We start from the raw sequence: 25001 nt of genomic DNA on the forward strand, positions 1-25001 counted from the left end.
CCCCTATTGCAACCATGTCTATTCGAGATCAATCAGACCAAAATGCTGCAGTCATTTCCTCTATCAGTTCCTACACTTAAAAGAAGTCAAGAACAAATCAGTATCATATTCAGGAATTCAATTTCATAAAGTCATACAGCAGAATACTGTCAGCTTTCAGTATCCCTGAAGCTCAAAGAGACATCAGTGACTCTAGTATCTAAATCAAGGCATTTGTTGACAAAGAAGCGGAGCGACTCCCTCCATCCCTCAAACACCATTTTCAAGAATAGGAGATGCATATTTTCAATTGAAAAAATGTTAAAGTCATCTACAAATATCGCCAAAAACATGTGTAGAAACTCACCGAACATTTCCATCATACATTGCTAAAAGGTTGCTAGAGCATTGCATAATCAAATGGCATTACTAACTACATAAAAGCTCTCCATTTAGTGATGAATGTTTTTCTTTTCTATCCTCTAGTAATGTCCTTATCTTATTGTAGCCACTATATCTGTTGGGGTAAACTCTTACCTCTGTCGGACACTCAGAGATGTCCGATCGCCCATTACTTGTACACACCTTATTTTTTACTAGATAGAAGAATAAGGGGATTTCTCACATACATAGTGTTGAGCTGCTCCACCCACATCTTGTGTACTCTCTCTCTCCTTCTCACTCTCCGACCATGCATCTCCTTTGTGCACTCACAATTGGTATCAGAGCTACGGCGGCGAATGATGTGAGCGATGGCTTCCCGACAGGTCGGAAGCGACAAAGCTCGGTTATGGTAGCTTGAGCTTGGCGGTAGTGGAGAGATCAAGAAAGATTTAAAAGCTTTGTGAGAATACAATGGGAGCTTGTGAGCTCAGCTGAGAGTGATGTATACTCTTGTGGAAGCTCAAAAGAGAGTGATGAAAATTGTGTAAGTGAAGGTGCTGCCCTAAAAACTGTGTAACATCACTGTTTTCAAATTCCTTTTTCTCCTTGTAGATTGCAAATTTGAGAATTCCACCCACATTCCCCATCCATTTTGACGTGGTCTACAACTTTCCAGAAGAAACGTTTTACAAATTCTCACCGTTTTGCTGATATTCAGCTCAGACTGACTATATACAAAAATTGCAGGTTTTTGTTTTTGCATAGTGTGCGAGTTTGATGCACTTTTGGAAGCACGCCACGTGCTCAAAATTAGGTGCATAAATTATGAGCTTAAGATGCAATTTTAGCTTGTGGTTTGAGGGTTTTTGGTAGATTTGGGCAACGAAGTACGGAGGCATTTACACACCATCAAAGCGATCTCTTGAGAGAGAATTTTTGGAGCACACGAGTGGAGCTTCTTTCACAGGTTTTCACAGGATACTTTGATAGTGATATTGTGCTTGGATTCATGGTCTTTGCGGATGGTCTGCATATGGTGATGGCACATGGTTGATGCCCATTGTACATTCATTTTGGCGAGCACTTTCAACTGCCTGTGAGCTCTCTTGAGAGCATTGTTTTCACATTGATCAAGTTTTTGGATTGGAACTCTTTTGGTGCTTGCTTATGCACGGTCACTCTGCTGATGTACGTTGAGTGTGGATTGCCATTGTATGTGAAAATGTGGAGCCATTTTGGCATTTCTACTTATTGGCGTTGAGTAGTGTTATGGTTTATGGTAGAGATTGTACTTGAGTTTTTGCTCAATTTTCAGGGAAAACTCTGTCGGATTTTTCCCAGATTCTCGCCATGGTTTATGCGTATTTGCAGTTTACTCTCTAAAGGTTTTAGTGATCAAGCGTTACTCACACATTGACATGTTTTGTCAGTTTGGACACAGTGTAATGTTCTTGTACCCACTCTCACAGGAGTGAGGATTATGTATGCTTGTGTGGCTACAACTTTGCCAGTCACATGTTTCATAGGTTTTATGCAGACTTTTGCAAGCAGTCACTCTTCTGGAATGCATTTTGAGCTAGTTTTCTCCCTACTTGCGTATATGGTTATGCGCTTTATGCTCGGTTGAGCAGTGTGTCCTAGTTTATGCTTGCAGATAGCAGATTTTGGAGTTGGTTTTTACATATGTGAGCATTGGTTTTGATGCGATTGGTTATGGTTTTCATGATTGTGTAGTGGTCAAGTTACTTCCCACTTTGTTGCCATTTGGCATTCACTTATGGTTGCAGATATGTGTGGCAATTTAGAGTCTACAACGATGACTCTTGAGAGACGGTGGTCTCGTTCTTGCCAATACTTGTGTTGTTGGCATTGTGGTCACACAGGGCACATTAGATGTTGTTGTTTCAAACGTATGAGATAGCAGCGGAGATCTATGCATGGTGTTCATGAGGTTTTGATGCATGCTAGAGCATTGGCTTCATATGACACTGGCGACGATGTCACATTGTTCCTCTTGATTACATGTCTTTGAGCAGTGACACTTCTCCACGTTGGTTGCTAGATAAGGAGGCAATTTTTCATGTCACACCGCATCGTGAGTGGTTTAGCACCTTCTCTAGTGGGACTTTTGGTTGTCTATACTTAATCGATGGTTCGATGATTGACATAGAGGGTGCAGAAGACGTTTGTTTGTCTTTGCCTAGTGGTGCATCATACACACTACGACATGTGCGCTACATTCCTCAACTAAGATAGATCTTGATCTTAGTGAGACAGTTAACAGACTTTTGTTGTCAAATACTGCTTAGAGAGCAGTCTTTCTAGATGCATTGTGGTTCAGAGGAGCCTGCACAACAGCCTGATATATCCTATGCATGTGTTTGAGGTTCGAGACGATGTAGTCTCGATTTTGTTGCTCACATGCTTTGAGTGAGAGACGAGACGTGTCTCTTTTGCACTTGAGATCCACCATGCTCATGAGACAAAGCATTTAGTTTTGCAAGACATGCCAGTAGACTTTGTAGAAACAAAGATAAGAGCAGCAGTGCTCTAGTGAGACACATCAGGTGTTGTCAAAGTTTGTGCAAGTAGAGGTAGAGCAAGTCTGCTCCCTAGAGACATAGACAGAGATGACATATATGGAGTTCTTTGATATGCTCATGTTAGAGGCTGATGAGTTGGTGCCAAGATGCATAGTTTTGCCTATGGGGGATAGGGACGTAGGTTTTCCAATGTCAGCGTTGACACATCCATACATGATTGGTAGTCTTGATGATGTAGTGATTGAAGATAACGCAAAGGAGGCAAGTACAGCTAGCTTTGTGCAGATTTTGCCAACATTTGAGCATCTCATGTTCGACTTACTAGGGTCGAGGCCCGATCTAGCAGCTGCAGTGGGAGCATTTGCAGCAAGGATTGTCATCGTACAGTGATCGAAACTAGCATGATGCTTTGTGGAGCTTTATAGACCATATAGAGTTGTTTGTGGGATTTATTAGCATGGGTACACATGCTCGCCTACCACCAGAGCCGATACAACTATGTGTAGATCGATAGAGTGAGCCAGTGGGCATAGGTTGAGAGAGTCTCTCACCTAGTTTCTTGTACATACTAGTAGTTTAGCTAGTAGGTCTCACTTATCGGCACATCGCCTTTAAGTGGGAATTTGTTGGGGTAAAGGCAGTGTGCCTCTTACCTTTGTCGGACACGTCAGAGATTTCCGATCGCCCATCACTTGTACACACCTAATTCTTTTCTAGATAGAAGAATAAGGGGCTCTCTCACATACATAGTGTTGAGCTACTCCACCCACATCCTGTGTACTCTGTCTCTCTCTCCTTCTTGCTCTCCGAACATGCATCGCATTCACGCACTCACAATATCCATCCATGAAACTACACATCTTGTGGCTAGCAATATCATCCAACATCATATCAGTGAATAAAGAGGAAATGAGCCCTTAATGGTTTGAGCATTGAGCTTTCAATTAATCAATAGAGACCCTTGATAGTGGTTCTTCTTTGGAACAACCACTATCAAAAACAACCAATCAATGCTTGCTACTTTAGTGAGATGAATCACGCTTTCAATAGATTTTCAATTTCTTTCTGGCATAATTTAGATTCATTATATACCTCTAGAGCCTCATTGGTTCTACATTTGGTTTCAGTGATATTCGATTTTCACATACCTTTGGATCTACTCCTTTCAAGTCTGTATTCTCCCAGACAAATACATCCTTAAACTTCTGAAAATAATTTCCTGACTCTCATGCCTAAGGTAGGACTGGAGGGGCAAGGCCCTCATCTACCTATGCATGGTCAAGGGGACTCCTAAAATAGAGATCAAGGGTCTATTTAGGGATAAGAATGTGGTTGACATGAGCATGTAGTAGTTCCCATGTCCTTTCACTAGTATCAAAGCTTAGGGGAGGGGGGTAGCATGGAAGAGAGGGTTGGAGTTTTCGCTTTGCATGAAGCATGTACTCTCTCTCTCTCTCTCTCTCTCTCTCTCTCTCTCTCTCTCTCTCTCTCTCTCTCTCTCTCTCTCTCTCTCTCTCTCTCTCTCTCTCTCAAAGCTCCCATGGTGAGTAGACACACACGTGACACAGTCCCTGCATACAAGGGATGCAAGGTGGGAAGAGGAGCTACAGTAAAAGAATCCTAGTTGGAGGAATGCACTATGGTGGGCAAAGATGTTTGCAATGGTGATGTAGACAAAAAGGAGCACCATGGTGAGGGCAATCTTCTTTGTTTCTTCATTGTGCCAAAGCCAAGGTCTACATAGGCCACAATGATCTCCTCTCTCTCCCTCTGTGTCATCGTTCCATGATTGATATGGCTCCAACTTTAAGTGGTTGCACACAAAATGCCCTTGGTGGCCCTTACTTATTGGGGGGTGTGACGCAAAGGAGGCAAGGCTCTCAGCATGGCAGTTTCTTTAGAAAGACCCAAGCAAGAAGCAAGAGATCATGGTCACAATCAAATTTGAAACATTCAACAAAATTTGGGAATTGAATTTGACAAGGTTGATTCTGTTCTATAATTTAGACAAGGCTAGGTATTGCCTTGTCTTCGAGTAGGGCTTCAAGCATGGCTAGGAGCTCCTCTTGCTTTGGCAATAATTAAATTTGGCAAAGGCAAGGTGATGGTTTTTGGCTTGGCAAAAAAGCAATGGCCTCAACAAGAGGGCTCTCATCAAGCATGGATTCAAGCACGGCTAAGCAAAGACGGGGTTTGATAATGCGACAAGAAAATCCAACACAAGCAGGAGTGTGGGGAATATCTTTTTGATTCTTCATAGAGTTTCAGCCCATTAAGCCAATCAAGTTGCAATTGTACACAGTAAAGAAAATCTTCTACACATGTAAGGTATCTTGCATAGACAAACCACTCTAAGCAATGATACAAATCTTGATGCCAAGGGTGGTGATTCAAGCACCCAAAATATTCAAAAAGTGCTTTTCAAAGTTGGTAAGAAAGTTAAATTTAAACGTTTACAATTTTAAACTTATTGAATTCTCTACAATGCAAGCTTGGAAAGCAAAAGTTGCTTCTATCAAGCAAGGTTTTGAAGTCAAATGAAGTTTGATAGCTACGTTTCTTGAGCTATCTCCTTTCAACATTGGGCAATCTAAGAAACATATGCTGGCCATGAGCACAGAAGCTCCATCGTGTTTTATTCTTATGATGTACTTTTGTGAAGCAAGGCTTTAAATTTAGGAATATTGCATAAAATATTCCAAAGTTTGAGATATTCTATTAGCATACAAACTTGCAGGGACTTTGCAATGTGTCTAAATGGTCTTTCACGAGAGGGCTTACATGGTACATACAAAAACTCTCATTCTATCAGAATCCGTGTCTATGATCCACGTTCAAACACGGACAACAATATCAAATTGAAATTCACTCTCATCGAGCATGTGGTTTCAAATTTTGAGACAACTAGCCAAAAATGGGTAAAAAGCTTCGACAATTTCAAGTTCTTCTTGTTTTTTTTTGTGTTTTCAACCTTTAATTTGGAAGGATCTCCTGCTGTGCAAACCAAAGTTCTTTGTAGGGATATAATGAGAAGCAAGGTTTCTACCCCATGAGAATGTGTTGCTCATTGACTTAAGATCAAGGACAATGGCACATAGATATGAGGATTGGCACTCTTGTAAAACAAGGTCAATTTTTGCTTGAAAACGTTAATTCTAATTTTGGACAATGCAAGGAGCTTAAACATATCAACTCCCCAACCATCATTATTGCCAAGGGCTTACCACTCTCTTTTTCAGAGTTTCATGCACGGTGCACCAAAAGGTGAAATTGAATCCACTCAATCACTGTTTATGCTTTGGCTATAACACCAACTACTCTATCAAGGACATCATTATCCACCTATTGGTCATAGTGGATTCTATTTGATGCAATGTCCACATGCAGTGGACTCGCATGCTTCTTTAGCACGAAGGTAAGATCATGTTTTTTTCCAGTGATTTTTCTTGATGCTTCTTCTATCAAAGTTGTTACAATGGTTACCCATAGTTGTGACCTTCTACCGAATAGCAATTGAAATTGGTATCTTTGATTGTTTCTTTTGCATATCAATTCATCAATGAGCACTATATATCATTGATTATATGCACAATGTGCATGCACTAGAGTGCATTTTATTTGCAAGATTCTACTTTTGTGCTTTGTAATCGTTTCACTTTTTTTTAGCTTTTTGCTATCATTTTGGTGCAAAATAGTATCCCAATGTGTTTTAATGGTTCTATTTCACCTTTTCCACACCTTGGAACTCAAATTCAAGCATGTAAAGTGTCCATACTCTTTGTGGCATACAATATCAACTCATCATCAAAACATAATTTCTAAGTAGAAAACATAGCACGTAGCTTAACTTCATAATAATGTAATCAATGTGAATACAAATGTGAAGGTGGGTAGTGTGTATAATGATCATAAAGCTAGGTTCATCATACATGGTTAACGCAAAATGAACATAATGACTTAGGGGACAAGGTAGGCATATGGATTTTCATGTGTCATTTGAGTTGAATTCCAACAATGTACACATTAATAAATTAGTTGTGACAAGCACAACATGTTTCTCCAACAACTCCTAACTAAAAATCTCATTGTGAATTCTTTCACCCATGTGAAGGTCTTCAGCATAAGGCCATAGGACTTCATGGTGCAAGTTTATGTGATTGCATCTGGACAAAGTCCCTCTCTTTTCATATGGATAAGATAGCCTAGAGCTTCATTTCCCACAATATAAGCATTACCATGCTCAACGTGTTTCTATAAAAATCTCTGAAGGTGCTAGCATTGGTGATTGCATCTAGAGAAAGGTCTTCCTTTGCATTTGGTTAAAGCAACCCAGAGCTACCTTGCCATAGACATGTTGGGCATATCTGGCCATGATTGCAGTCTAAGCGAAGGCATTTTGGATAGAGTCTCGCGTATATTCATCCGCTTCAAAAATCTTATCTTTCATGCTTAGGAAAGAATGGAAGCTTTGCAGCACCTTCAATAATCTCAAATGGCGCCTTCCCCATCGAAGAGTGTATCGTGTTATTGTAGGCAAATTCCACCAAAGTTAAGTACTTTTCCCATTGAGTCTTCTGATCTGAGATATAAGACTTCAATAAATCTAGTACCACTGAATTTGCAACATCAGATTGCCCATCAGTCTGCGCGTGGAACGATGACGAGAACTGCAACCGCGTGTCAATGTTCTCCCAAATTGCCTTCCAAAACAAATTCGTAAATCTGGGGTCTCTCTCAGAGACAATCGTCTCAAGCATGCCATGTAATCTGAAGATATGGGCCACAAACAGTCTCGCTAAGTGATCCGGCTTGACTGTTTTCTACACTGGAATGAAATGAGTCTGTTTGCTAAATCTGTCAATAGCAGTCCAGATACCATCGTGACCACTCTGTGTTCTCAGGAGATCAAAAATGAAATCCATTGCAATACTTTCCTACGGGCGGGTGGGTATGGGTAAAGGCTGTAACAATCCCTATGCCTTATGCCTGTTAAACTTGACCTTCAGGCATACTAAGCAACTGCGCACAAACTCTTCCACATCCTTTTTGAGTCTCGGCCAAGAGAAGTATCTCTCTACCCCTTTCATGGTGGTAGCAATACCGCGGTGACCCATAAAAGGTGGACAGTGGCATTCAGTCATAACCTTTTCCCTCAACGGCTGTGTAACGCACAACATGGTTTTGCTCATCAAGTAGCCTTCTCGAATGGAGTATCCTACTACTGTCTCCCCATCCCGTATCCGTGTGAAAATATCTGCAAAATCTATATCCGTGGCATACTGGTCGACCATATCCTCGAGGCTCCTATGATGTATCGCAGAAATAGCCAGAACCAACGGCTTCCAAGACAAAGCATCTGCCACCACATTCTTCTGTCCCTGCACATGGACAATCTGGCAGTGAAACTGTGACAAGATGTTCGCCCACCGCATCTTCTTTTCCAATAGCTACTTCTGTGACAAGAAGTGGCGCAAACTCTGATGGTCTGTAAAGACAGTAAAATCCGCTCCACGTAGACAATGCCCGCCACTGAGTAAGAGCATGGATAACCGCCAAAAGCTCTTTCTCATAAATCTGTGCTGTCATCTCCGGCCTTGAGAACAATCGGCTCTCATAAGCAATGACATGGCCTTCTTGCATTAAGACCGCACCGAGACTACGACCACAAGCATCACAAATGACTTCTGCAAGTCCGGCAAAGTCAAAACTGGTCCCGTAGTCCATTTCTCTTTCAATGTCTGAAAGGCAGTCATCTCTGTGGGTCCCCACGAGAAAGGGACTCCTTTCTGTGTCAAGATATGCAAATGGGAAGCAACCTCTGCAAACTTTCATATGAACCGCCTGTAGTACGAACACAGTCCCAAGAAGCTTCTAACTTCATGGACATTCTTCAAATCGGGCCAATCACGTATAGTCTCTATCTTGGCCGGATCCATTTGCACTCCTGCTGCTAAGACAATGTGTCCGAAAAAGTGTATCTCTGATAGGAAAAAATCACTTTTGTTTGCATGAATCACTAACTTGTGATCTCGTAATGCCTGAAAGACCTGAAGCAAATGATCTCTATGTTCTGCCTCATTCTTGGAGAAAACAATGATGTCGTCAAAGAAAGTGCCAACAAATAGCCTGTACTCTCGAAAAATCATGTCCATCATCCGGTTAAATGTCGCAGGAGCATTGGTTAAGCCAAAAGGCATCACCAAAAACTCAAATAATCCAAAAGTCGTCCGAAAAGCTGTCTTGCAGACGTCTCCAGGCGCGATCCTGATATGATGATATCCACTCTTCAAATCAATCCTGCTAAAGCATGAGGATCCCTGTAACATGTCGAGTATATCATTGATCCTAGGAATCGGAAATCTATTTTTGATGCTGATTTTGTTGAGAGCTCTATAATCGATGCACATTCTCTAAGATCCGTCTTTCTTCAAAACCAACAACATTGGAGAGCAATGCGGTGAAGTACTAAGCTGGACAAGACCCTTTTTTAAAAGGTCTTTCACTTGATTCATAATCTCTTCATTCTGTGCTCGGCTCACACGGTAAGGTGGCCGGTTCAGTGGTGTGCTTCCAGGTATCAGATCAATGGTATGATCTTCAAGACGAGCAGGTGGTAACTCACCTAGTAGGCCCTGTAAGAAGCAATCGACGTGAGAGTGGAGAAAATCTTGGTGTTCTTTATCAAGTTTAGACATATTTGTCCTATCCTTATCGCTCAATTCTTTCATAAAGATCGAGTAAACAAACAGACTAGATTTCATTAATTTAGAAATGGCCGAAGCCGATACAATAGGACCACACTCGCCCTTCAGTTTAATATCAAGTACAATGGTTCTGCCCTTTTCTGTAGTCAATGTCGCTTTCCTCGCCCGATAATCGACCACGGCGTTGTTCTTGTGGTACCATGGAATCCCTAAGAGAACATCACAATCCTCCAAAGGCATTATGAAGAAGTCCTCATGCCCCAAATACCCCTGACAATGCAACCGAAGTTTGCCAATGACAGGTGTAATGGCTACGTCCCTACCGGGTGCCGCTAGAACTGCCTCCGCAAGTGGTCTCATCCGATCGGGAGTGATCTCGAGCCACGCCGCCAATTCCGGTGAAATGAAGATGGCCTTGGCTCCTCTATCAAAGAAGATCAAGGCCTCTTGATCTTTCACTTTACCCCAAGCTCGCCAAAGTTCTGTACTCTCGTCCATGGTGTTGGGATCGATACCCACATAATCTGGAACCAGTCCTGTTTTCATCTTGCCTTTTCGTCCACTTTCCTCAACTGCTCTCGAACTCTCAGGCCTGTCGTCGTCCTTATCGTTCTGTTCTTTCTGTGCCTTTTTAGGGCACTTCGCGGAGAGGATGTCCATGTTCCCCGCATCCAAAGCACTTCTTGTAAAAGACTTGGACACTCCAAGTCAAGAATCAATCACAACAGCACCAAATAACCACTTCAAAACAATTCATAGATCACAATACATTTGCACTGGCGCAGAGGAGTTCCGTGCCTAGAGATATTGGCCCCAAAGACTGGCGCCCCTTTCGGTATTCTTTATGTATTAAATCAATGTCAAAGTACAAAGAACGGTTAGGGTTTCACTCTCAGACTTTGCGTCCAGATGCTCTGAGAAGTGAGGCCCTCACCACGTATATAAAGATTACAAGGAATGCCCAAAAGCAGAGCCCCAAAAGCTTTCAGTTCAAAAGCAGTCTCTCTCTCTCTCAAGAGAGCAAGCAAAAATAAAGCAAATTCTCTCTCCCTCTCAATCTCCCTTGCGTAGCCAAAAGCATGCCAAAAAAAAAGTCGCTTGCTTTTTTTTTCAGCTTCCGCAAATTCCGGGACTTCCGTACACTACTGCCATGTGGCAATAGCGCCTGCTTTTAGGGTTTCCAGCCACTTAGGGTTTCAGCCAGCAGTTAGGGTTAAATTTCCAGACATTAGGGTTTTTGCAAAATTAGGGTTTTTGGCAGAAATTAGGATTTGCAAATATTTTAGGGTTTCTGGCAGAAATTAGGGTTTCTACTGTCGGTAGCCACGTCATCACTTTGTGACATACCCCCCTCTTGAAAGCATTGTAATCGACCGCCTGCAAAACCGACAAAAGCCATAAACCGTCTTAGCAGACACTGACTGTTAGTACCTACGTACTAGGAACACACATCTAGCACATGTAACAAATCGATAGTCACATCACAGGATATCACAGGACATCACACGACATTCAACATTCATTCGGATCTTAGACCATGATTTATCGGCAATGTAGCTAGCAATCGCATCTAGGTCCAATCGGGACCTCATCGATGTCCGATTGACTAACCCCTATTGCAACCATGTCTATTCAAGATCAATCAGACCAAAATGCTGCAGTCGTTTCGTCATCATAATCAGTATCATATCAGGAAATTCCATTTCATTAAAGTCATACAACAAATACTGTCAACTTTCAGTATCCCTGAAGCTCAAAGAGACATCAGTGACTCTAGTATCTAAATCAAAGCATCTGTTGACAAAGGAGCGGAGCAACTCCCCTCTTGTGCATCCCACTCCACCAGATCTCCGACCAAGCTGAATTCTGAGTTTCGTTTGGAATAGACTATGCTAAACCAAAAGCATCGAGGTAAAGTTTCACAATCTGAGGAGTATCTGCTAGGTCCTCCTCCTCCATCCACTTCTCATCCAATGCAGGATAGTTCTTGAACTTAACCAAGAACTACCTTCGGATTTTACCATTAGTCTTCGTATCCTTATGTGCCAAAATCTGTTCAAGAACAAGGATCTCCTGGTTTTCTTCTACTTCAGGTTGCTCATCACGCTCCCCATCATCAGGCACATCACCGGTTTCAAGAGACTAACATGAAATGCATTGTGAATCCTCCAAGTATCTGGCAGTTTCAATCGGAAGGAGACGTCATTTATCTTTTCAGTGATCTAGAAAGGTCCGTAGTATCGCATACTTAGCTTTGGAAAAAGCCTCTCCTTTCCCTTTTTCTTTCTAAGGCGTGCCTTCTCAAAACGTAAGAGCACCCAATCATCCTCCTTCAATTTCGAATCACGATGATGGCAATCCGCTGCCTTTTTCTGTCGTTCTTGAGACTTCTGCAAAGTCTCGCGAACCTTGGCAAAAGTCGTATCCAAATCTCACGTATATTCATCCGCTTCAAAGATAATATCTTTCGTGCTTAGGAAGGGTGGAACCTTCGCAGCACCTTCAACAATCTCAAATGGCGCCTTCCCCGTCGAAGACTGTATCGTATTATTGTAGGCAAATTCCACCAAAGGTAAGTACCTTTCTCATTGAGTCTTCTGATCTGAGATATAAGACATCAATAAATCTAGAACCACTGAATTTGCAATCTCAGATTGCCCATCAGTCTGCGGGTGGAACGATGACGAGAACTACAACCGTGTACCAATGTTCTCCCAAATTGCCTTCCAAAACTCGTGAATCTGGGATCTCTGTCGGAGACAATCGTCTCAGGCATGCCATGTAATCTGAAGATCTAGGCCACAAACAGTCTCGCTAAGTAATCCGGCTTGACTGTTTTCTTCACTGGAATGAAATGAGCCTGTTCGCTAAATCTGTCAATAGCAGTCTAGATACCATCGTGACCACTCTGTGTTCTTGGCAAATCAAAAATAAAATCCATCGCAATACTTTCCCAGGGGTGGGTGGGTATGGGTAAAGGCTGTAACAATCCCTGTGCCTTATGCCTGTCAAACTTGACCTTCTGGCACACTAAGCAACTGCGCACAAATTCTTCCACATCCTTTTTGAGTCTCGGCCAAAAGAAGTATCTCTCTATCCCCTTCATGGTGGTAGCAATGCCGCGGTGACCCGTAAAAGGTGGATAGTGGCATTGAGTCATAACCTCTTCCCTCAATGACTGTGTAACGCACAACATAGTCTTTCTCATCAAGCAGCCTTCCCGAATGGAGTATCCTGCTATTGTCTCCCCATCCCATATCCGTGTGAAAGTATCTGCAAAGTCTGTATCTATGGCATATTGATCGACCATATCCTCGAAGCTCCTATGATGTATCGCGGAAATAGCCAAAATCAACGGCTTCCGAGACAAAGCATCTGCCACCACATTCTTCTGTCCCTGCACATGGACAACTTGGAAGTGAAACTGTGACAAGATGTTCGCCCACCGCATCTGCTTTTCCGAAAGCTGCTTCTGTGACAAGAAGTAGCGCAAACTCTAATGGTCTGTAAAGACAGTAAAATCCGCTCCGAGTAGGTAATGCCGCCACTGAGTAAGAGCATGGATAACCGCCAAAAGTTCTTTCTCATAAATCTGTGCTGTCATCTCCGGCCTAGAGAACAATTGGCTCTTGTAAGCAATGACATGGCCTTCTTACATTAAAACCGCACCGAGACTACGACCACAAGCATCACAATATACTTCAAATGACTTCTGCAAGTCCAGCAAAGTCAAAACTGGTCCCGTAGTCAATTTCTCTTTCAATGTCTGAAAGGCAGTCACCTCTGTGGATCCCCACGAGAAAGGGACTCCTTTCTGTGTCAAGATATGCAAACGGGAAGCAATTTCTACAAACTTTCGTATGAACCGCCTATAGTACGAACACAGTCCCAAGAAGCTTCTAACTTCATGGACATTCTTCAAATCGGGCCAATCACGTATAGTCTCTATCTTGGCCGGATCCATTTGCACTCCTGCTACTGAGACAATGTGTCCCAAAAAGTGTATCTCTGGTAGGAAAAAATCACTTTTCTTTGCATTAATCACTAACTTGTGATCTCGTAATGCTTGAAAGACCTGAAGCAAATGATCTCTATGTTCTGCCTCATTCTTGGAGAAAACAATGATGTCGTCAAAGAAAGTGCCAACAAATAGCCTGTACTCTCGAAAAATCATGTCCATCATCCGGTTAAATATCGCAGGAGCATTGGTTAAGCCAAAAGGCATCACCAAAAACTCAAATAACCCAAAAGTAGTCCGAAAGGCTGTCTTGTAGACGTCTTTCAAGACTTAGAGGATTAAGAGTCTCCCGACACGATTCGGATCTGATGATATCCACTCTTCAAGTCAATCCTGCTAAAACACGAGGATCCTTGTAACCTGTCGAGTATATCATCGATCCTAGGAATCAAAAATCTGTTCTTGATGGTGATTTTGTTGAGAGCTCTATAATCGATGCACGTCCTCCAAGATCCGTCTTTCTTCAAAACCAACAACATTGGAGAGCAATACGATGAAGTACTAGGCTGGACAAGACCCTTTTTTAAAAGGTCTTTCACTTGGTTCATAATCTCTTCATTCTGTGCTCGGCTCACACGGTAAGGTGGCCGGTTCGGTGGTGTGCTTCCAGGTATCAGATCAATGGTATGATCTTCAGGACAAGCAGGTGGTAACTCACCTGGTAGGCCCTGTAAGAAGCAATCGGCGTGAGGGTGGAGAAAATCTTGGCGTTCTTTATAAGTTTAGACATATTTGTCCTATCCTTATCGCTCAATTCTTTCATAAAGATCGAGTAAACAAACAGACTGGATTTCATTAATTTAGAAATCGTCGAAGCCGATACAATAGGGACAGACTCGCCCTTCAGTTTAATATCAAGTACAATGGTTCTGCCCTTTTCTGTAGTCAATGTCGCTTTCCTCGCCCGATAATCGACCACGGCGTTGTTCTTGTGGTACCAGGGAATCCCTAAGAGAACATCACAATCCTCCAAAGGCATTATGAAGAAGTCCTCGTGCCCCAAATACCCCTGACAATGCAACCGAAGTTTGCCAATGACAGGTGTAATGGCTACGTCCCTACCGGGTGCCGCTAGAATTGCCTCCGCAAGTGGTCCCATCTCATCCGGAGTGATCTCGAGCCGCGCCGCCAATTCCGGTGAAATGAAGATAGCCTTGGCTCCTCTATCAAAGAAGATCAGGGCCTCTTGATCTTTCACTTTACCCCAAGCTTGGCAAAGTTCTGTACTCTCCTCCATGGTGTTGGGATCGGTACCCACACAATTTGGAACCAGTCCTGTTTTCATCTTGCCTTTTCGTCCACGTTTCTCAGCTGCTCTCGAACTCTCAGGCTTCTTGTCGTCCTTATCGTTCTGTTCTTTCTATTCTTTTTATCGTTTTGTTCTTTCTGTGTCTTTTTAGGACACTTCGCAGAGATGTGTCCATGTTCCCCACATCCAAAGCACTTCCCCTCCTTGATGAATCAAGCTCGCTCCTGAGAAGTAAGCTCGTGCATCGTTTTTCTCTGGGTTGCTCTTTTTCTTTCTACTTTCATTCCCAGAAGTCTGTTCGGCTCGTTGTCTCATGGCCTCATCTGTGGGGTAGGTCAAACTGCCAAAGTGAATGGCAAAGCCCCTCTTCGCATGACTCATCAACTCCTGAATAGAAGCTGACTTCTGCTCCAAGCAGTGATCTCGGATCTAGGTGTAGGTAGACCCAAGGTGAACCGCTCAATCTGTTCTCTGAACGAGATCTTCTTGAATGAAGAGGCGGGTAGAAAAGAGCTCCAGAATCTTTCACAGTAAGCATTGATTGTATCTTTCTTGGTCATCGGAAGATGGTTCCAAGCAGCTCGTAATACGTATATCTCGTTCATATTCTTGAGTCAACCAAGAAGAAATAAAAAGCTTCCTAAATTTCAGCCATTTAACTGGCGCAGTCTTGTTTAAAAGAAGCGTGGACCACCAAGTACGAGCATTCCCCTTAAAGTAAGAGGCAGCTCTCCGAATCTTAGAGTGCTCTAAATAGCGTCCTCCCGCGAAAGCGATGTCAAACTGCTGTATAAAAGACAAAGCCTTCGAAGCATTCGAGTATCCTGCAAAAGTATCCAACTTGATCGAGTGGCCACCTTCCTTAAACTCTCGGACTTTCTTGCTTTTATCTTCGAGAAAGTCATACTGGTTGGCTTTGTAAAAATTCTTATTGTTCGCGTAAAAGTTTCCGTCATTGGAATCTGAGCTGTCTGTAGACGAGTCCTCAGTAGAACTGTCAGTCTCTTGGCAAGATTTAGCTTTCTTTACCTTTTTCTTGCCCTTTCTGAAGCTTTGTTTCTTGCTTCGCTTTTTACCTTTTCTGTCTTCTTCGCTCGAAGAAGAAGAGCTAGAAGAACTGTCAGAAGAAGAAGAATTGGGTACTCCTTCAAATCAAACACGCTTCTTCTATTTCTTTGCCTTGTCAAATGTCGACTAACGACCCAAATAACCCGGGAAGTCGGTGCCTTTCTTCTGCTTCTTGTCGTGCTTTTTGGCTTTCTTTTGTGCGTCAAAAAGCTAAGCAATCCGTGCATCAACCACATCTTGTAATTCCTTCTCTGAATACTGTTTGTGATCAAAAGGTTTCTTGAGAGCGGGGTTCAATGGTGGTGGTGTGGTTTTCTGCCACTGCGCATGCACTTCCTGAAAAGAAGTCTCGCTCATATATTTTTCCAATTTCGGATCCTTCGCAAAACTGAGCATCATCTTTGTTGCATCGCCGATCAATTGACGACGATTCATCTCTCTTTGCTCCGCCTGAGTAGGCCAAGGCGGGCCATACTCTCTGCCGGAATCTTCATTGTGATCCCTACCCGCATCTCCAGATGCAGAGGGAGTCGACTGATCCTTCATGGCATCATGAGAGTTCACAAAGTACATCTCTCCACTCGAGTATGCGATGAGGCCATGGATAGATCTCTTCCTTGTATTGCTCCACCTGTCGGCAATGAGAGAAACACCATGTTTTGCCCAAAGACGTTGAATATTGAGTGTTGCTTACTCCACGATAGCCTTCTCTCGATCGAGCAAAGTGGTTCGGAGAGCCTCTAAAGATGGCGGCACATAGCGGGTGCCATACTCTCCTATCCGTTGCACCATAACTTTCCAATACTCCGACCTATTTTGATCGAACATAGAAGAGGTTAGTATCAAAAAGCGGAAATGACGATAACGGAAGAAATGAGAGAGAAGACTGATAACTATAAAACACGCCTCGCCACGACAAATGGGATATGGTCGTGATAGAAGAATCGGGCCACGCTGCATCCACCTCTTCCTTCTTCTTTGGGTCCCAAGAGGTAGCAAGGGTCCTTTGGCGACGAATCGGACCCGATGAAGATCCACCGACGTCGGCACCGGGTAGAGAGGAAGAAGGGAAAATGAGGATCTTTGGGTCGATACCTTTGCGTGCGGGCTTGGCTTTATGGTTGAATTGCCGAACCTTTTCCTCGAGCTCCTTCCTCTTCTCGATCGTTACGTTGGTACAAAATTTCACCTCATGTCCCGGCACTCGAAGAAAGTGTGCCCTCACTTTGTCATCCCCCCCTTTCCGCGTGTAAGAGCATAACTTGCATGCCCATGCACAAGAATCTCCCGCAGCCGACAAGGTGCCTTCCGAGGTCACTTCATCCCACCACAACCATTCCTTCACCTTTTGAGTGTTGCCCACATGAACGGAGGGGGTTGTACAAGAGGAAGAAAATGGAATGATGGATAAAGAAGCTTGAGAATCGCGATAGAGAGCTTGAGAGAGGCTTCACTTCTTGAGAAGTTGAGAGTCGAGCCCAAGGGAGGAGAGCTTGAGCCTTGAAGCCTTGAAGCCTTGAGGCTTGAGAGCTTGAGAGCAAGAGAGAGCTTGAGAGCTTGAGAGCTTGGTAGCTTCGTAGCTTGAGAGCAAGAGAGAGAGCGTTGAGAAGTTGATTCAACTTGAGAGCAAGAGAGAGCTTGAGAGCTTGGTAGCTTTGCGAAGGAAAGGGGTGAGGGGGTGGCACAATATATAGGGAAACCTTGTGAGCCGTTTATTTAATTCTGCCCGTTTATGACCGTTGATCGGTTCTGCACGTTTCAGCCCGTTCCTGTTCTGTTCCCCCGTCCGTCCCGGTTTAAGGCAGCCTATCGGAACGGCAGCACGTTCCGGTGCGTTCCATCCATCTTAGCAGGCCAAAATGCCGTTCCGACGTTCCAGGCATGAAAAGAGCCGTTCCCAGTAACTCTGCCACAAAGGCCTCGTTTAACGCCTCAACAAAGAGACACCTTACTACAAGAAGGCCGATGCTTTGAATGCTTTCAAACAAGGCATAACCATTCTAGTTGTCCTCATCGCACTGATAGACAAGCGGAGCCCGCACCAACAGTCGACAGAAACCCAGTGCCACCTCCAGCTAAGAGAGCTAGACCTGCTATTGAACTAGTTCCTTATATCTATGGCATTCGCCTTGAGAGTACAAATGAATTGTGTCGAGCATATGGCAAAGTCAATGGCTTCAAAGCCCTTATTTTCTTTGACCCCGGAGCTACAGAAAACTTTATCCATCCAAAATTCTTAAAGCAAATGCACTTTGATTATGATGCAAAGGGTTGAGAAATTGAAGCTGCCACCGTGATGCAAAAGGATAAGCTAGTCGTCCTCAAAGTTCGGTTGTCCAAACAAAACCCTGAATGAACTCTCTACTTGTTTTTCTTCATAGCTAGAAAGTATTGTTTGAAAATTTGTTTGAAATTTGTTTAAAATGGATGATATCTGTTTTGAAGTTGTCTTGGTGCCAATTAGAAATGTTTGACTTTGGTTTTGATATTGGTTTCAATGATTGGTGATTTTACTCCCGGGTGGAGTAGTGAGAAATGTTGTTTTAGTATTGTTTGAACCTCCGAACGACGCAGACGGGATGTCTGGGGAAAGTTTGGTTGTATGCTTGAAAAAGATTGTTGTTGTTACTCCCGGCCCGGACCTGGGTGGTTATGCGGAAGGAGTATTAAAAAGTCTGAGCAGTAATTATTCTCAGCACCTCCAAACGACGTAGGCTGCGGTCTGGGGGGACGTTCGGTTGTAAAAGGCCTCTATATCTCCCGGCCCGAACCTTTTTACATTATGCGGGAGGAGTGATGAGGGAGTAGTTGAATATCTCTCGGCCCGGACCTTGCTAGGTTATGCAGGAGGAGTGTTTATCGGCGACTTTATGGTTCTATGTCTTGTGACATGCATATGTGAGCATTTGTGTTGCATTGTCCAACCACTGAATATTCCTAATTGGATGAGATTGCTTGGGTATGTAATTTTAGTGCATCAAGACACTCGTGGAAGATCAGTGCGGTCTGGGTGTGATGGCTAATTTTACTACGCCCGAATATCAAGAGTTCCGATCTGGACGAAAGAGAAGCCAACTCCTCGATCAAAAGAGCCAAAAGGAGAAGCCAACTCCTTAACAAAAAAAAAAAAGCGAACTGATTGTTCCTCAGAATGTCCCTCGGAATGACCCTCGGAAACTTTTGAGCTAACTTGAGTTGTTTTGCAGATATGTTGTAATCACGAACGATTACTCTCTTTCAAGAAGGGAAGATGTCACAAACAGCTAACGTGTCAAGTCAGTGAAGAGCAAAGCCAACCTTCAGATCACAGCCGAGGGGCCTAAACCCTAAGAAGAACAAGCAACAACAGAACAAGAAGTCCTACCAACTTATGGTTTCCCTTCCGATGGGGCCCAAGAGACATCAAGGAATTAAAATAAAGCAGGACCCACACACACAACCCGGATTTTCCGCTGACTGTTGACGTGGCAGAACTGTACGGATTTCCGCAAAATGTGCTGACAGTGCTGACGTGGCAATTGCACGGATTTCCGCAAAACGCGATGGCAGATTTTTGGGCATTGCTTTTGGACCAGAAGCTTTTGAGTTTGAAGGCTTTTCATGTAAACTGCCACGGACTCATTCTCTGGCATGCTTCCTGGAGAAGGTGCAAAGTCTGGAGTACCGGCTTGTATTGTGTTGATGCAACATAAAGAAATACCGAAAGGGGCGCCAAAGTTCGGGGCCAATACTCTCTGGGGTGGAATTCCGCCACTCCGTGTCGAGTGTCGTCTCTCTCTCTCAATTTAGTTGGTATTGAAGAGCTAAAAGTCTGTTCAGTCTGTTCTTTTCTATTGGCACCTGGTCCCCGTCTTGTGACACTCCCCCTCCCTCTCTCCCCCTCTCCCTCTTCGTATCTCTCTCTAAAGCTCTCAAGTCTACAAGCTCAAGTGCTCTCTCTCTCTCTCTCTCTCTCTCTCTCTCTCTCTCTCTCTCTCTCTCTCTCTCTCTCTCTCTCTCTCTCTCTCTCTCTCTCTCTCTCTCTCTCTCTCTCTCTCTCTCTCTCTCTCTCTCTCTCTCTCTCATCGTTCATGGTCTCAATCCACGCGAGAAATACTCAAAAGCCGAAGGAATGGTCGTGGTGAAATTTTGGACCAACATAAGCGTCGAGAGGAAGGAGCTTAAGAAAAAAGATCGTCTTTTCAACTCTAAATCCTCTTGCTATCTTGGTTTCTTTTGTTTTCTCTTGTTTTGGGTCGTCTTTTTCTATTTTTCTTTCTTCTTTTTATTTTGGGTTGTGGGAATCTGGGCTTCTCACTCTACTCTCTATCAAAACTCTACATCAGGCTTTCACATCATCGTACGCACCACAATTTCCTCACTGTCTTCTTAGAGTTCCCTCCCCAACTCTCGATTTCAATACCCACCTTCAACAAGTGGGCTGGTGTCTATACTAGATGGCATGTCCTTGTCTGTTCCAATGCAGCGCTCTGGTAATCAACTTGTGACCTCCTTCTCCAGATCTCTTGGTGATGTCAATGGTTTCTTCTCTACCATCTTCATCATCCACTGCTCCCTCCCTTCTGTTTTCTCCTTGCTTTTGATTTAATACACTGGTTGGCAAGCATTGCTCGAAATTGAGCTCCTGCCACTGCAAATGTTTCGTACTCCACATCACACTTGGTAGCTTCTTGCTAGTTTTGGCTTATCGTATGCAGATGCAGAGTGAGCTTTTGGTGGAAGTGCCTATCTTTCAGAGAACATTGTCATTCTCTCTCCTTCCAGTTTACCAGGGCACTTTATACTCTATTTTATCTTGGATTTTTTGTTTTTACAGTTCTGCCCTTGTGGCTAGTTGTATACAAGTTTCCGCATTGCCTTCAGGCATATGCTTGTAAATAATTTTGTACTTGCCACACAATCTCTCCTCCCCAAAGGAGCACATAAACGTTGGCAAGTTTATTGAATCTTGAGGCTCTTAAAAGAAAAGAGGAAAAAATAGACACATAGATTAACTAGTTAGTCCTCCTCCATCGGAAAGACTTCAAATACTCTAAAACCTTAATAGGCTCCATGCCACTCCACACATCAAGCACTACAGATTAAAGAGTACTGTCAAAAATGTACCTTTTGTAAACCTCTCCAAAAGTTCCTCCCCATAACCTTTTACGGAACAGTCCATCAGCACAAGGTTGGCCTTCCCAGAGCTCAAGACCACCCGTGACAATTCCTGGAACAAAAACAATGGGGTGTCGAGCCTTAAAACCGGCGCTCTTGAGCTTCACACCAGGTGGATCAGGCAAAGGACCCGTTATGGCCTCAGAAAGCGATGGCAAGGCTTTGTAAAGCACCAGCAACATCCACCACAAGCAACAAACATAGCCAATGAGCCAACAGCATGTGTCTATGCATCCCCAAGCGCTCCGTTTCAACTTCTTGCCCTTTTTAGGAGAAGGCAGGGCAGCAGGAGCTGGCTTAGTTGTTCCAGAAGAGGAAGAGCCAGATGGTGGTTCAGTAGGGTTCACTACCTCACCTTCTTGATCTGAGTCATGTGGCAGAGACGAGGAAGGTTCAGAAGGAGTCTTTTTCTTCGTCTTCTTTTTCTTGTCATCTTGATTAAGCGGTCCATCTATGGGTTTCTGCAGAGCGAGCTTATTTTCTCTGGGTTTTTCGATGTGGGAAGGCGGAGAGACGTCTATTTCATCTTCCAAGGAGCGGGAATTGGATTCTTGAGTGATGGCGGGCTTAATAGGTGGACCCTTCCTGCGGCGCAGGATATTCATCTTCTCGCTCTGTACATGAGAAGGGGGAGGCTGGCTATGGCGAGAAGGTACTGCTCTCCAACTGCAAGTAGCAGTCTTCGACTGATGGTCTACTCACCATCTTTCGCGGATATCTCCAGAAAAAGTGCGGAATTACATGTTTTAATACGTGGCCTCATTTCATTTGAGTTGGATCTGTTGAAAACTTGCAAGAACGAGCATGTCCGCCAATCCAGACCTTTCGTTGTCCTTGAAAGTGATCGTCATTCTTTCACAAATTAAAGGTTGGTTACACACCGCCTGCCCAAGCTTGGGCGTGCTAGCGTGGATTCTAGGTGGTGAGCGACGGTTAGTTGCACAAAAAGGGGAGCGCCAAAGGAGAGGGACATGCAGATTCCCCTGTCCATCGTTGGGCGGGGATGGAGTTGACACCACGACGACACCAAGAGTCAGAATGGGCTACGCAGCAGCAACGTTTATTTAATACTTATTTGAAACTGGGCAGTCAGGTGTGTAAAGCTCACCCGCCCATCCCAAAGTGAGGATGAGTGCCTACCCTTAGATGTGTAACCGACCTAACGGCCTACATAACGATGTGCGAGTGGGAGTATGGGAAGAAGGAGAATACAAGAAATAGTGAAAGAGAAGATTTCTCCTAGTTTGTAGAACCTCTGCTATAATTTTGTTAATGCATCAAGAACGTGAGGTATTACGCTCGTTTTACCTTGTTTCGTGAATTTGTTGTCCAATCAGAAAGCAGGTAATGGAGACTCACTTGGTTGCTTTTTCTTCTCTCTCAACTTCCTTTGGGTGCGACCCACATGCATCCCCTGCACCCCTCCACACCTACTCGAACAAGGTGCGACTTGGCCCTTTGAAGTTAGGACTTAGGAGATGTGTGGGACCTGGGTGCCTATAACACACGACATGTTCAAATGGGATCAAGGGTGGAGGCAAAATTTGGGGTTTGCATAGATTATGAGACGTCCAATTGGGTGGCTAAAATTTACGAAATTGCCTAAATTTACAAATCCATCCTCATTTACAATATCACACACCCAAATCCTCTTTATTTCAATAATTGAATATGGGTGTAGTATATGGTTTGCTCATGGGCTCAAGACTATAGGGTGGTGCATAACCGAATTTACAAGCCTACCCAAATTTACAAATGTGCATCAATGTGGGGGATAGGTGCCTAAAGAAGTTTGACTCTTCATTTTCAAATTCCAAATTGTACCTCCAAAAGACAAGCCAAGTTACTTTTAATGAAACGTTTTAAGAGAGACGTTAACTAGGGGCCATACATTGTTTCTCCGTTGGGTGGGTGAATTTTGGGCCTGCTAAAGGCTTTAGTGCACTATGGACAAAGGTCGTTCAATTTTATTTGTATGACAAGTGTCCCAAGAGGCTCAAAAAGTCTTGAATGAGAAGGAATTATGGTCTTTTAAATGTTGTTTTCTAAAGTAAGTGGGTGAATTTTTGGCATATGCTAAAGGCTTTAGTGCATTATGAGCAAAGTTCGTTCAATTTTGTTTGTATGACAAGTGTCCCAAGAGGCTCAAAATGTCTTGAAAGAAAAGGAGTCCTGAGCTTTTAAATGCTATTTTCTAAAGTATTCATAGGAGTTTGATCCCGCGATGTAAAGTCTTCATAAAGAGCCTTTTGATGTAAAGATTTCATAAAGACTTATTTCACTAATTTGTTTTATTGTCTTTTATCTTTATCTTTTGATGTAAAGATTTCATAAAGACTTATTTCATTAATTTGTTTTATTGTCTTTTATCTTTATTGAATTTATATTTTTTTATGAAAAAACACTAAAATATTTTTATTTTAAAAAAATATTATTTTTACTTTATTCTTTCTCATTTTATTTTATTGATGTGCAATGTGCATCTTTCATATTATTTAAGTGGGACCTTTGATAATTTAAAAACCATTTGTGATTATATATGTATAATAGATAATCTTTGCAACTAATGGCTCCTGCAAAATAAAAACCATTACCCTTTAAGATTCTCTTTCTATTCGAGCTCCTTCCCTCATCACCTTGTCTCCCTGCGTGCATACCCTTGTCCCTATACCCGGTCTCTCTCCTATTAAGACCTCCTGTAACAATCGTGACAAGCAATCTCTGTGTGAATTTTGTGGGCCTCACAGGTTCTCTTGCATGCGACAGAATTTGGGTGAAACCTTGGCTCTCAAAGGTTTTTGAATCACCTGCGCCTCGTGTTGCCTCCCTCCCCAATCACTTGCGTCTAGCCATTAGCTGTTGCTAACTCTGCCCCAATCGCGAGCTTACACTCAACAGTTCGCAGATGCAGAGATTGCAGGGTCATGCACACACTTCGAGGCATGACATGATATGAGAGAGGGGGGGGGGAGGCTGAAACACCGCAACAATGCAGACTGGGGGGGGCGAAAAAGAAAGAGAAGAGAGATGGAGACACATGTTGTCTACAGGCTGGTGCATACACGAGAGAGAGAGAGAGAGAGAGAGATAAATACAGCCGTCGTCGGCAACCCTAGCAATAAAAAAGTTTGAACTAAAGAATCTTGTAAGAAAATCAAAGGAAATTCTCATTTTTAAACAACTAGTATCCCTTAATAGATAATATAATTTTATATTAAGCTAGTATCCCCTAATAAATAATATAATTTTATATTAAAACACAATAAATTTCATGTGATTGTAGGCACATATTTAAACTTACTATGCCTCATCTCCCCTTACCTTAGTAGGCCTTCATGCCTCCTCACCTTGTTTTTCCTTGAATCCCCAATGATGATGAGTTTTTTATATAAGACTCAAAATAGTGATAAAGTTGTTATGAATTGAGGCTCTCTCTTTTTTCACTAGAAGGAAGATTGGATTAGTAGATGGTAACCCATTTCTTTTTAACTAGTATGTGACCCGCGCGTTGCTGCAGCCAAAGAAACATCGCTTCTACTCTTGTAGGGATATCTTCTCTTCCAAGTGAAACACTATCAATATTCTATTCCTACATGTATATTCTATTGCATTTCTAAAAGTAATGCATTACACAACCTCTTGAAGATTCTAACAAACATAAATATATGTAAGATTATACAAAGCATTCTTTGATACCAAGCTTGGGAGCTTCTCATAGACATTGTTTTTCATAAGATGGTAGCCCTTGTTCAAAAAAACTTAGGAGTGCTCTACTTCTATTGTGGTATAGAGAGAGAGAGAGAGAGAGAGAGAGAGAGAGAGAGAGAGAGAGAGAGAGTCTCCTCCTTCTAGTGTATCTTGGTTTAGCAAAGCTACCGATGTTGATTATATAGATTAAG

The 25001-nt window shown here is 43.0% G+C and overlaps 1 protein-coding gene across 2 annotated transcripts in view; it reads right to left on the reverse strand.

The window, feature by feature from the left end:
• Positions 1-21830, reverse strand: part of LOC147425442 (phospholipid:diacylglycerol acyltransferase 1-like) — a 111696-nt gene extending 89866 nt beyond the window's left edge. Inside the window, exon 1 of one of the 2 annotated variants that reach the window (XM_086499930.1) lies at positions 21052-21830. In XM_086499930.1, the coding sequence (XP_086356056.1) occupies positions 21052-21707 (656 nt within the window). In that variant the 5' untranslated portion in view covers positions 21708-21830. The remainder of the gene's footprint in view (positions 1-21051) is intronic. The other variant, XM_086499929.1, reaches the window with a different exon arrangement.
• Between the last annotated feature and the right edge of the window lie 3171 nt (positions 21831-25001).

This window comes from Adiantum capillus-veneris, chromosome 25 (assembly GCF_014529385.1).
Source record: "Adiantum capillus-veneris isolate H3 chromosome 25, ASM1452938v2, whole genome shotgun sequence".
Taxonomy (NCBI): domain Eukaryota; kingdom Viridiplantae; phylum Streptophyta; class Polypodiopsida; order Polypodiales; family Pteridaceae; genus Adiantum; species Adiantum capillus-veneris.